This window comes from Tachypleus tridentatus, chromosome 12 (genome assembly GCF_004210375.1).
Source record: "Tachypleus tridentatus isolate NWPU-2018 chromosome 12, ASM421037v1, whole genome shotgun sequence".
Taxonomy (NCBI): Eukaryota; Metazoa; Arthropoda; class Merostomata; order Xiphosura; family Limulidae; genus Tachypleus; species Tachypleus tridentatus.
In genome coordinates this window covers 128,965,827-128,979,522 of record NC_134836.1, presented here as the reverse complement: position 1 = coordinate 128,979,522, position 13,696 = coordinate 128,965,827, and the positions used below count along the sequence as shown (strand labels likewise).

Genomic DNA, 13,696 nt, shown 5'->3' with positions numbered 1-13,696 from the left:
CCCAAGGAATTTCTGCAGTGAGGTGTATCTCCACTAACAAAGATGGAATTATGATGCCGACCAATGTCCTCATTTTAATATTTACATCACTGCATCCACCTGTCACCATCAAGGTAGGTTATTTTAATTGCAAGGTATGGCCATACATTCCAAACCCTCTCAAATGTTTCCAGTGTCAGCAGTTTGGTCACTCAAAGACATCATATTGTGGTTCCTTGACGTGTGCTCGTTGTGGTGACAAGGACTGTGATGCCTATGACTGTGAAAGAGACTCTCATTATGTTAATTGCAATGGCTCTCACCCATCCTACTTTCGTTTTTGTCCTAAGTGGTTGGAAGGAAAAGAGGTGCAGCATTTGAAGACGATTCAAAACATTACTTACCCCGTGACTTGAAAGTTATTGTTCACCACTTCATCTTGGATGTATGCTGCTGCACTTCATTCCACTACTTCAGTGGGAGTGCAGACAAATCTCTCTGTGCCTTCAAAAGAATTATTCTCAAACCATAAGAAAAGTCTTTTGACCTCTATGGTTATAAAAGTTGATGAATCAACATTAACGCCCATCTCTGCTCTTAACACTCATTCCAACAAACCCCAAGATCCACTTCCTTTGGTTCTGAGTATGAGCATTTCCTTGGATACATCATCTTCTCCCACCCCAAGATGCAAAATGATCATTTGTTCACGTTCTCAGTCACTAGAATCCTCTTCCAACTACAAAGACCTGTCCAATCGAACCAGGGCAGGATCTATGGAGGTCGATAGACCTCCCTAGAATAAAAACAGCAAAGAAAAAGATGTGGCCATAAACAGAAAGGCTCTCCACCCAATTTGCCTATACATAATTAAAAATGGCCACCTCAATACAATGGAACTGTCAAGGTTTACGTTCTAATGTGGATGACATCAAAACACTGTTGGTTTCTACCATTCTGTATGTCTTTCCTTACAAGAAACATTTCTGAAATCTGCTGATACAGTCACATTTTGGCAGTGTTCTTTGTACAGAAATGACAGGTTGTGTGATGAATGAGTGCATGGAGGGATGACACTGTTAGTTGAGCAGCATGTGCCCACCCTGTCTTTGCCACTCAACACACCCTTGGAAGCCGTAGCCATCCATGTTTCCTTTGGTCGTACCATCACACTTTGTTCTCTGTATCTGTCTTCTGAAGAGACCTATTATCAATCAGACCTTGATGCTTTTATTAAACAGTTGCCATCTCCCCTTTTAATCCTGGGGAACTTACTGATATAGATGGGAAGGTTCACTCTGTAGAGCATATGCCTTCAGATCCCAATCTTTCTCTTTTCTGTACTGGTTGTTATACCTATTTTCATGCATCTAATCACTTCTTTACTGCTAGTGATCTCTCAGTTTGCTCCCCTTAACTATTTCCCTACAAGGCAGTGATCATTTTCCTACAATTTTGAGAGATACTGGCCACGGTCAATGTCACCCGACCCACTGGCCCTCTTTCACTGCTTTTGCAGAACTTGTTCCTGCCATTATCTGTAAACCATCAATAAATGACTGCATGGCAATATTTACTGACTGTATTATAGAGGCAGCTGCTCAATGTATTCCTAAAACTTCGAAACATATTTTATGCTTTCCTCCTCTGTGGTGGAATCCTGCCTGCTACATGGCTTGGGATACTTTTTGTTGGTATTCCTCACTCTCAAACCTCCTCGCTTTACAGCAGGCTCGTGCACATTCTCGGCGGGTAAGACGTCAAAGCCAGAAGAAATCTTGGATAAAGTTCACTACCAATTCCAAAGTCATATTGGACAAGATTCAAAAGGTCATTGGGCAGTATAATTATTTTTGACTGTTGATCCTTTGATGGCCATGAAGTAGCTGATACCCAGAGCATTGCTGATACTCTAGGTGAAAGCTTTTGCTTGATATCTAGCACTTCTGCTTCATCCTCCACCTTAGCCATCAAGATTCAGGCAGAGTGATCACCTCTTTTCTTTTGAGCCGATTGTCTCTATGACTATTATCATCCCTTTACACTGATGGAACTCAAACTGGCCATTCATCGGTCTGGCAGTACATTGGTCAGACCTGATAATATACATTACGAGATGATGCACCATCTATCTCCTGCTTCTCTTGCTTTTCTTCTGATTGCTTTAACTGGATCTGGCAGGAGAATGTTTTTCCTAATGCCTGGCACCAGGCTATTATCTTACCTTTCTTTAAGCCTGGGAAGGATCCCAAGATTCCTTAAACAACTGTCCAATTGCTTTGACGAGCTATCTCTGTAAGACCTTAGAGAGGATGGTTAATGCTTGTCTTGTTTGGTTCCTCGAAAAACAACCTCCTCTTCTTTACCCAATTTGGGTTCCGACAATATAGCTTCACCATGGACCACTTGTTTTGACTTGAAACGTCAATCAGAGAATCCTTTCTCAAACGACAACATCTTGTATCAATATTCTTTGACATTGAGAAGGCTCATGATATAACATGGAGGTATGGCATTTTGCAAGATGTCTACTTATATGGGTTACATGGTCATTTGTCCATTTTATTAAAATTGTTTCAATAAATAGGTGATTCTAGGTTTGTGTGAGTTTGACACTTTCCTGCTCTTTTCTACAGGAACTTGGAGTCCCTCAGGGTTGTGTTTTGAGTGTAACACTTCTCAGTTTAAAGATTAATGCCATCACTGAACGACTCCCTCTTACTGTTGCAAACGAGCTCTATGTCGACGACTTTCACATCTCGTGTCAGTTGTTGAACATGAGATATATTGAACAGCAGCTACAGACTGCTCTCAATTGTTTACTGAAGTGGACCACAGCAAACAGTTTTCACTTTTCTTTCTTTAAAACCACTTGCATTCAATTTTTCCACCAATGGGGTATTCACCCTGTTCCTGAACTCTATAGCGGTGAAGTTGTGCTACCCGTGGTCCCTGAGGCAAAGCTCTCAGGGCTTATTTTTGACCAAAAGCTGACCTTTTTACCACACATCAAGCAGCTACAAGTCAAATGTACAAGAACCCTGAACATTCTTTGTGTCCTCTCTTCCACAACTTGGGAAATTGATTGATATTCTATGCTAAAGATATATCATGCTCTTAGTTGATTAAAACTAGACTATGGGTCACTGGTCTATAGCTCTGCCAGGACCATGACCTTGAAGATCCTGGACCCCATTCATCATCAGGGACTTTCTGCACTTTACCAGTTTGCCTCTAAACTTCAATCCTTACCACATCATCCCGTCTGGGGTTGTTTTTCTTCCTTGGTGGGCCATGTTTTTCAGAAAAGACAATCTGCCATTGTTCCTTTTGATCTTTGTAAGGCGTTGGATAAAATTTGGTTTGTCCTTGGATAACCATGTTGTATCCACTGGTCAGCCCATCCCACCATTGGTTATTACAATCCCCATGTGACCTTTCTTTAATTCATCTAGGGTGTACTGTCTTTTATTTGCTGAACATCTTTCGAACCATCTTTTCATTACATTACCATTTATACAGATGCTTCGAAATCAGGTGATTCTATTGGCTCTGCGATGGTTTGTTATTGTTCGTTGGTTGCTTACAGAATCCCTTGTACAGTTTCTGTGTTTACTGCTGAACTGTATGCCATTTCTTTTGCTCTGGATCACATATAAGCTAAGCATTACTCAAATCGCTCTATTTATACTGTCTCTCTTTGTTCTCTGCTGGCCCTGGAATTGTTTGACATTCATTTTCACCCTGTTCTCACTGATATTCAAAAGGGACTAGCTCATTTCTCTTTAACATCTACATCTATCCAGTTTTTTGTGTGGATTCCAGAGCATGTTTTGAGTCCTGAGAACAAGCTTGCTGTTGTTGCAGCTAAATTTGTCTACTCTGGTGCTGCTGTGCCTGTTTCATACGTGGACTATGGTGCTGTATTCAAGGCTCAGCTCCGTGCCAGTTGGCAGTCGACTTGGAGTGAGCGACTTGAAAACAAGCTTTTCCAAATAAAATCCTCTATTGGACTTTGTCTGTCTTTATCCATAAGGATCGGAAAGATGAAGCTTTCCTGACTAGACTATGCATTGGTTGCAGGTTTTTAATTTATCGATTTCTTTTATCTGGGACTGATGCACAAATGTGTTGTCTGCATGACAATAAGCCATATATTACTGTCTTGCCATCGTTATGACTCTCAACGACGGGATCATTTCCAACGTGTTTTGACCCAAGGTTTATCCGTAACGTTGGACAGTGTCTTTGATAATGGTGACACTGTCTACCTTACAAATGTTTTTAGTTTTTAAAGGCCATTAACCTTTTTAATGCTATTTAAGTTTTTTAATTTATAAATTATACCTTTTTATTTTAATATGATTCATTGTTAAGAATTAAAGTATAACTAGTTTGATATGAAATTAGAAAATGGCTGTAATTTTAATAGCAATTATTCTTCATAATTCATATATTACTTATTTAGTAGATGTTATTTGTGAAAATAATGAATTCAGTAAAATAAATCTTCATAAGATAATTCAGTATAACTTTTGTAACTTAATGCACTGCAGGATAACTGTTGTAACTTAATGCACTGCAGTATAACTGTTGTAACTTAATGCGCTGCAGTGTAACTGTTGTAACTTAATGCACTGCAGTGTAACTGTTGTAACTTAATGCACTGCAGTGTAACTGTTGTAACTTAATGCACTGCAGTGTAACTGTTGTAACTTAATGCACTGCAGTATTACTGTTGTAACTTAATACACTGCAGTATAACTGTTGTAACTTACTGCACTGCAGTGTAACTGTTGTAACTTAATGCAGTACGGTGTAACTGTTGTAACTTAATGCACTGCAGTGTAACTGTTGTAACTTAATGCAGTGCGGTGTAACTGTTGTAACTTGATGCAGTGCAGTATAACGTTTGTAACATAATGCAGTGCGGTGTAACTGTTGTAACTTAATGCAGTGCGGTGTAACTGTTGTAACTTAATGCAGTGCAGTATAACGTTTGTAACTTAATGCAGTGCAGTGTAACTTTTGTAACTTAATGCACTGCAGTATAACTTTTGTACCTTAATGCACTGCAGTATAACTTTTGTACCTTAATGCACTGCAGTATAACTTTTGTACCTTAATGCACTGCAGTATAACGTTTGTACCTTAATGCACTGCAGTATAACGTTTGTACCTTAATGCACTGCAGTGTAACGTTTGTAACTTAATGCACTGCAGTGTAACTGTTGTAACTTAATGCACTGATACTTAGTCTATTTTAAGGAAATTTTTACCATACATTTTATTAATTTCTGAAGGGGTACTTATGAAATTCAAAAGGTGGATGAGATATATTCTATGTTTATGGTTTTGGAATGTCTAGTTTATTGTAACATATTGACAGGGAACAGAAGCAAATTTATTTTGTAAATTTTTGACACTTGTTACAAAAGTGTGTGTTAGATTTAAATACTAGTTACCAGTTTAAAGTAAACATAAATCGTCTACTTCTGTGGCACGACTGAATAGCTGGTGTTTGGTGAATTAATTATTCTAGTTCTGATTTGTGTTAAATAGGTGGATTTACAAGAATTACAAGATGTGACTGGTGTAATTACCCAAGGAAGTCCCTTGCAACCAGAGTGGGTAACAGCATACAAGGTTTCTTACAGTAGAGATAATGTAGCATTTTCAGTAGTGAAATCGCCAGATGGAAGTGAAACGGTAACTTTATTTTGTTTCTAGTGTAACTTACAACTGAAACCTGTATAGATGTAATATTATTTCCTGAAAGGTTTTATATTTATAATGTCAGTGAATGAAAGAACATATAACATTTTTTTTATAGTTCAATAGATGACAGTCAGTGAAACTGACTGTCAAATTATATTTTATTTGTAATGATAAGAAACCCACCTGAAGTAAAAATGTATCTCAGAATGGCTGGTATGGGTATTAATACTTTTACCAAAATAAAGCAGAGAACAATGTTATCTTAAGTTATCATCATGTTAAAAAGCCATGTTAAACTTGAAATATAAAGAACTAAATGAATTTCAGGAACAACAAAATGAATTTAGACCATCAACTGGTCCACTGTATTCATCCAGACATTTATAGACTCATGCAATACAACACCAATCAAACCAATAGTAACAAGGAAAAGATCTGTCACAACAAAAAAACCAGATAAACTAAGGTACCAACAAGAAAAAAACAATGAACAGCAAACTCTCTTTGTTGACCAGATGATGACCTAAGACAGTTGAAACGTTGTTCTTTGCTTTATTAGGGTAAAAGTGTTAATAACCATACCAGCCATTCTGAAATACAAATTATATTTTAGTTGTAAAATTTAACAATACACATCAAATAAAAGTGTCTCTATATACAAAGGAATGACTACAGATTATGTTCTTAATCTGTAGTGATATAGATATTGTGATTTCATAACCCTTAACAAATTTTTATAATAACCTAAATATTGAATTTGAAATAATGGTATGCTTGTCAAATGAAAACTAACAGATTTTTTATAATTAAATAAAATGTGTAAATATGCTAAACAATATGCCTAATGTGTGTTTGGATGAGAGAAGAAAGCACAAACCTGATAGTTTTATAAGATTTTAGTGATGGGGATGACTGCCATGAAACCTTGTATTGATATCTTCTAACCTAGATTCAAGTGCACAAAATTTATCATGACATTAAAAACATTGATTCAATTTCAACTTAAATTGTTTCTAAATTGAAGTATTTTCTGCTATATCACCAATGTGTTTAATAAAAACAAACCTATTTAAGCAATGAAGATTCTAAGAATTTAAAATATATTTTTCCAGTTTTGTTGTTTCTAAATATCACTATACTTTCAGTACATAGATTAAAAACATGAGTAGGTTGTACTTTTGTTGCTGAGCAACATGACATAAGTAAGAGCCATTGTTAGAACTTGGTGTTAACAAAACACTCTGGCTTTTCAATATATTAACAGTTATTAAGCTAACTCATTTTTGCCAATAATTATTCACCACTAATGAATTTCATAAATAATGTTCATTCTTATTGGCTCACAAAGTAATTTATTGTATGGTGGGATCAGAGTAACAACAGTCTCTAAGTAGAGGCTTACTTGGAAGGAGATTTCTGTGGTTCAAACTATTTAACATGGTGACATGAAAGTAACCACAGTTACACCATACAATATACTATATGAAATGTACAGTATATTCTATTGGGGTTACATGCAGTTTACTGTGTAAAATGTACAGTATATCCTAGTGAGGTTACATGCCGTTTACTGTGTAAAATGTACAGTATATCCTAGTGAGGTTACATGCCATTTACTGTGTAAAATATACAGTATTGCCTAGTGAGGTTACATGGCATTTACTAAGTCAAATATACAGTATTGCCTAGTGGGATTACATGAAATTTACTGTGTAACGTATATAGTATATCCTAGTGGGGTTACATGAAATTTACTGTGTAACGTATATAGTATATCCTAGTGGGGTTACATGCAATTTACTATGTAAAATATATAGTATATCCTAGTGGGGTTACATCCAATTTATTATGTAAAATATACAGTATATTCTAGTGGGATTACATGGCTTAAATGCAATTTGCTGTGTAAAATATACTGTATATTCTAGTGGGGTTACATGCAATTTACTATGTAAAGTATGCAGTATATCCTTGTGGGGTTATATGAAATTTACTATGTAGAATATACAGTAAATCCAAGTAGGATTACATGCAAGGTACTTTGTAAAATATACAGTTTATTCTAGTGGGGTTACATGCATTTTACTATCTAAAGTATGCAGTATATCTTTGTGGGGTTACATGCAATTTACTGGGTAAAATACACAGTATATCCTGGTAGGGTTACATACAATTTACTATGTAAAATATACAGTATCTCCTATTGTGGTTACATGCAATATACTATGTAAAATACACATTATATTTTAATGGGGTTACATGCAGTTTACTGTGTAAAATGTACAGTATATCCTAGTGAGGTTACATGCCGTTTACTGTGTAAAATGTACAGTATATCCTAGTGAGGTTACATGCCATTTACTGTGTAAAATATACAGTATTGCCTAGTGAGGTTACATGGCATTTACTAAGTCAAATATACAGTATTGCCTAGTGGGATTACATGAAATTTACTGTGTAACGTATATAGTATATCCTAGTGGGGTTACATGAAATTTACTGTGTAATGTATATAGTATATCCTAGTGGGGTTACATGCAATTTACTATGTAAAATATATAGTATATCCTAGTGGGGTTACATCCAATTTATTATGTAAAATATACAGTATATTCTAGTGGGATTACATGGCTTAAATGCAATTTGCTGTGTAAAATATACTGTATATTCTAGTGGGGTTACATGCAATTTACTATGTAAAGTATGCAGTATATCCTTGTGGGGTTATATGAAATTTACTATGTAGAATATACAGTAAATCCAAGTAGGATTACATGCAAGGTACTTTGTAAAATATACAGTTTATTCTAGTGGGGTTACATGCATTTTACTATCTAAAGTATGCAGTATATCTTTGTGGGGTTACATGCAATTTACTGGGTAAAATACACAGTATATCCTGGTAGGGTTACATACAATTTACTATGTAAAATATACAGTATCTCCTATTGTGGTTACATGCAATATACTATGTAAAATACACATTATATTTTAATGGGGTTACATACAATTTAGTGTGTAAAATATACAGTATATCCTTGTGGGGATACATGCAATTTACCATGTAAAACACACAGTGTATCATGGTGGGGCTACCTACAATTTACTATGTAAAATATACAGTATATCCTAGTGGGGTAACATACAGTTTACTGTGTATAATATACACTATATTTTAGTGGGGTTACATGCAATATACTATGTAAAATATACAGTATATCCTCATGGGGTTACTGGGGTTACATGAAATTTACTGTGTAAAATATACAATATATCCGAGTGGGGTTAGTTGGTTACATGAAATTTGTTATGTAAAATACACAGTATATTCTTGGTGGGGTTACATGCAATTTACTGTGTAAAATATACAGTATTTTTTATTGGGGTTATTAGGGTTACATATAATTTACTCTAAAATATATGGTATATTGTAGTGGGGCTAGATACACTTTACTCTGTATAATATGCAGTATATTGTATGGGGTTAGATACAATTTACTGTGTAAAATATACAGTATATCCTTGCAATGGTTAGTGAGATTACCTGTAATTTCCTTTTGTGTGATTCATGCATTATGAATATGATTTTAATCAACAAAATCATGAACACAAAATCAGTTTGTGTTCAGTTCTGAAAAATGTATTGAGGAAACTCTTTCCAACCTTATGCTACCAAACAGAATTAGTTTTGACTTGAACAAATGTGTGTTGTGGAATCTCTTATATTTACTTATTTTTTATTTAGTTAGTTCTATTAGTATGATATTCAAATAACCACACATTTGAATTAAAGTGTTATTTTGTACTGATTACTGTATTGTTTAAGTTGTTATACACATAGAGGTTGTAGTGAACTGAAATTACACTAAAACTGTCACATATACTTTGCTTGCAGGATTCCCTTTTTTGACCATCTTAACATAGTAGTACAAATATTTTCCATAGGTTTTCACTGGAAATAATGACCAGAATACACCAGTTACAAACAAGTTTGATGAACCTCTCAAAGTTCGTTTTGTACGAATTATACCCTTTCAGTGGAAGGGATGGATAAGTTTACGATTAGAAATTCTTGGCTGTAATAGAGAAAGTAAGTATTATAATGAGTACCTACAGTCTAGTCAAAGATGGTAACAACTTGACATGATAGATCATATTTTGCCACACTTTTCCTTTCATTTTATCACACTTACCATGTGAACTGTTGAGTAAACTTTTGATTTTCATAATAAATGGACTGTTGTTGGTGCATGGCATGTCTTAAATTACAGAAACAAAGCTTTAAGTAAGTTTTAAAATGTAATACATTTATCTTTACTTAAATAACTAAATGTCTATATTCTTAAACAAAATAAATATGGTTTTAAGTAAGATACAAAACAGGTCTTGTATTATGTTGTAAGAAAGACACAGAAAGTAGAATATGGCAGTGCTATGATATCATAGTAATCACATTTACATTTTAAAAAAAATGTGTTTTTTTAGTTGGTAGATTCAGATTTCAAAATATTTTATTTCTTTTGTCTATTGAACTTGAGTGCTTTTGAAAGGTGGTCTTTTCTTCATCAGGGGTAAACAGTTTTTATCATTTTATGTTATTGGGTTTTTATTGTTTCATGTTAAGACTTCTTTAACCTACGTATTTCTCAGACATAGTGATTATTTCTGAACAAGCACTTAAGTACATTATTGAAAGGTGGACTTTTCTTCATCAGGGGTAAACAGTTTTTATCACTTCATGTTATAGGGGTTTTATTGTCTCATGTTAAGACTTCTTGAACCTGTGTATTCCTTTCACATGGTGATTATTTCTGAACAAGCATTTAAGTACATTATTTTTTTATTAATCTATACATGCTATAGGAAACTTTTCTTTTCAGTTCCTGTTGGTACTACAACTGTGCCCCCTTGTGTCCCTGGCTGGACTCGGTACTTCAATATTGATAGTCCCAAATCTGGTGATGGAGACATTGAACTCTTTAAGGATATTCGTACAAAATATGATCTCTGTGAAGACAGCTTTATTCAAAAGATTGAGTGTAGGTCATTTGTGAATGGGCAGATGGTGGATCATACTGAAACTGGTGATGTTGGGATTAAGTGTTCTATAAATAAGGGTCTTGTATGTCTCAACTGGCTACAGAAGAAAGGAAAGTTATGTCATGATTACAGCATTAGAGTTTACTGTGGTTGTGGTAAGTACTTACTGAAGTGTATCACAGGATTAAAATAATATTTGTAATTTAATGCTCAGTTCCAAAATTTAAGAGAAAAAGATATTAATAATATCAATTTATAATATCAATAATTTTGAGCAAATTTAAGACACAACCCAACTTGAAATCTTAGTTCGAAAAGTAGCCTTCTAACATATTAAAATGGCTGAGAAAAACACTAGGGGAACATTCTAATATGTTAATTGGTTATTCACATATCATATATTGAAGTAAGTGTATATTTCCAAAGATGGAAAGACATTTGCAGAGATCACTGGGTTTTTTTAGTACATAAACCTTATTTTATTGGAAATCTTGAGTTTCTAATTCATACAAGACTACACATTTAGTACTTTGACTTTACAAAAAACTCGTTTGAAAAAGTGCTGAATTCAGTAAACCATGTCACACACAAAAATCAACATTTAACTGTGCTTTTTTAATGTTTACTATTCAATTAAAAAATTGAATAATGTGTAATAATATGATTTGTATGATAATCTAAAGCTCGATACAAAACTTATTCACATAAATTCATGAAATAATAGTTCAATAAAATGTTGAATCCAATCAAAAACTTTTTTATGTTGTTAAGTGTACAGCTGTGTATTTCAATGAGGAGTTTGCTGTTTATGTGGGTAGGTTTACAGGTGTGGATTTCAATGAAGAGGTTACTGTTTATGATGATAGGTGTACAGAAGTGGATTTCATTGAAGAGGTTACTGTTTATGTTGTAGGTGTACAGGTGTGGATTTCAAGAATTGTAGATTTCAGGAAATGTTTGATAAAGCTTGATTAAAAAAGAAAGATCTCTATAGGTGTAGCAGATAGGCTATCTCATTGGTTAGAAAAGTGGTTGGATGAGAAAAAGCAGAGTAAAAAGAGTTTGCTCAAACAGTATTTATGTCATAAGAGAGCTACCTCAAAGCTTAGTGTTAGGACTTTTGTTCTTTTTTATTTAGATCAATGACATTATGAAGGAAGTTGTATAAATTTGGAGATGGCATTAAAGTTTTGAGTTTTGTTAGCTGTGAGGAAGATGCTACTGCCTTGCAAAAGGATTTGGACTATTTGGTTAGATGGGAAAATAAATTTCAGATGGATTTTAATTACTGTATTTTACGCCTTGTAAAACGCTACACTGTGGAAGACGCACCCTAATTTTGGAAAGACAATTCTAAGAAAAAATATTTTGCTTCAGCAACCAACATCTTGATGTAACCTTGAGTTTTTTTCAATGTACTGAGTAAGTACAGTCAAATACATCGTATTCTTCACAGTATATTGACAGTATTATTTAAATTGAATGTTTTATTGTATTGAAAATACTTGTAATTGGTGAGTAATGAGATTACGATCTGTATATGAAACCATTTTGAGTAGATCCTAAGCTCACATCTTGTCTTAACTCGTCACTTTTGTCTTGGAAGACACATGGGGATTTTTCAAGGTATTTAAAAAAAAAAAAGTGCATTTTACAAGGCATAAAATATACTATAATTAGTCCAAGGTAACATGGAATTTCATAATGTGAAGTGAGTATAATTTTGATGTGAATAACATCTACAGTATTATGGAAGAAATTAACTTGTTCTTGTGGTTCGTCAGTCTCATGAGCCTTTCAGTGTGTTGTTGTTAGTGGCAGGGCTAATAGAATCTTAGGTTACATCTACAGAAAGTTTGGATGAAATGTAAGTGTCTGCCTGTTTGTCCATTATCTAACTACTCCTAGGTGGTTGAGCCAATCTCAACCAAACTTTGTAGATTGATAGTTTGGAACAAGAGGAGTATTAATGTGGATTCACAACACCTTCATCCCTTATTATTGCTGTTCATGAACATTTATTGTTTTTGACATAACCTTAATTACATTCATAGGTGGTGCCACATTTATTTACTAAAAACAAAATCTTTATGAAATTTTCTCTTAAACTATATACACCCAATGAGTGGGGGCACTTAGATGTCTTGTATATCTTAGAGAGTGCACTGAACCTGTTATGGAGGAATGCAATGAAAAAAAATGGTCACAATCATTGCAGTACTACATTACATCAGCAGAAGTTTCTTCTTCAATACAGCCGTAAGGCTGCTATGAAGAACTGTTTCTTGAGTTATACCAACTTCCATCTATGACTTTTTAACTTCAGTCTGTAAGACATATCTGTGGCCACTGACCATCACTTGATTAATTACATGAAACAATGTGGAAGAACATTAGGAGTTGGGTATTGAAAGTAGGTAACAGAAAGCACCCTTTCTGCCACTGCTTTAGTTACAACCTCTTTCTGCAAAGTTGCCCTAACTATCACATATTGTATACCATGTTTTACGTATATAAAGCTTATACAAAACATTCAGTAAGGTAATAATGAAAACTGAAATAATGTGTTACTTATCATAACGTCCACACCCACACATTTTTTAGTTCATAACCTGGACAAAGGACAGATACTTAACTTGTATTTTATAATCTTGTTGTATAGATTTCTGGTTAAGCTGCATTTGGAGTATTTTGTTTAGTTTTTGGTTCTTTAATTTAGAAAGAATACTAAATGTTTGGAAAAGGTTCAGAGGAGAGGTATTTGGGATGTAAAGGTTGTTGTAAGAGGATAGCTTAAGATCTCTTGAAAAAGATGAGTTAGAGTTGATCTAATTGAGGTTTTTTAAGATTGTTAAGGGGGTTGATAATGCCAATGTGTCATATTTTATCATATGTAATAGTGAGAATGGTAAGACTAAGATATACAGATTATTTCTGGCAGAATAATTGTCATGTTCAG

The 13,696-nt window shown here is 34.2% G+C and overlaps 1 protein-coding gene across 4 annotated transcripts in view; it reads left to right on the top strand.

The window, feature by feature from the left end:
• LOC143234668 (mucin-5AC-like) overlaps window positions 1–13,696 on the top strand; it is a 121,207-nt gene that overhangs the window by 67,227 nt on the left and 40,284 nt on the right. For all 4 annotated transcript variants that reach the window (XM_076472207.1, XM_076472206.1, XM_076472205.1 and 1 more), the window contains exons 11-13: window positions 5,542–5,688; window positions 9,643–9,787; window positions 10,578–10,892. In XM_076472207.1, coding sequence (XP_076328322.1) covers window positions 5,542–5,688; window positions 9,643–9,787; window positions 10,578–10,892 — 607 coding nt within the window. The remainder of the gene's footprint in view (window positions 1–5,541; window positions 5,689–9,642; window positions 9,788–10,577; window positions 10,893–13,696) is intronic.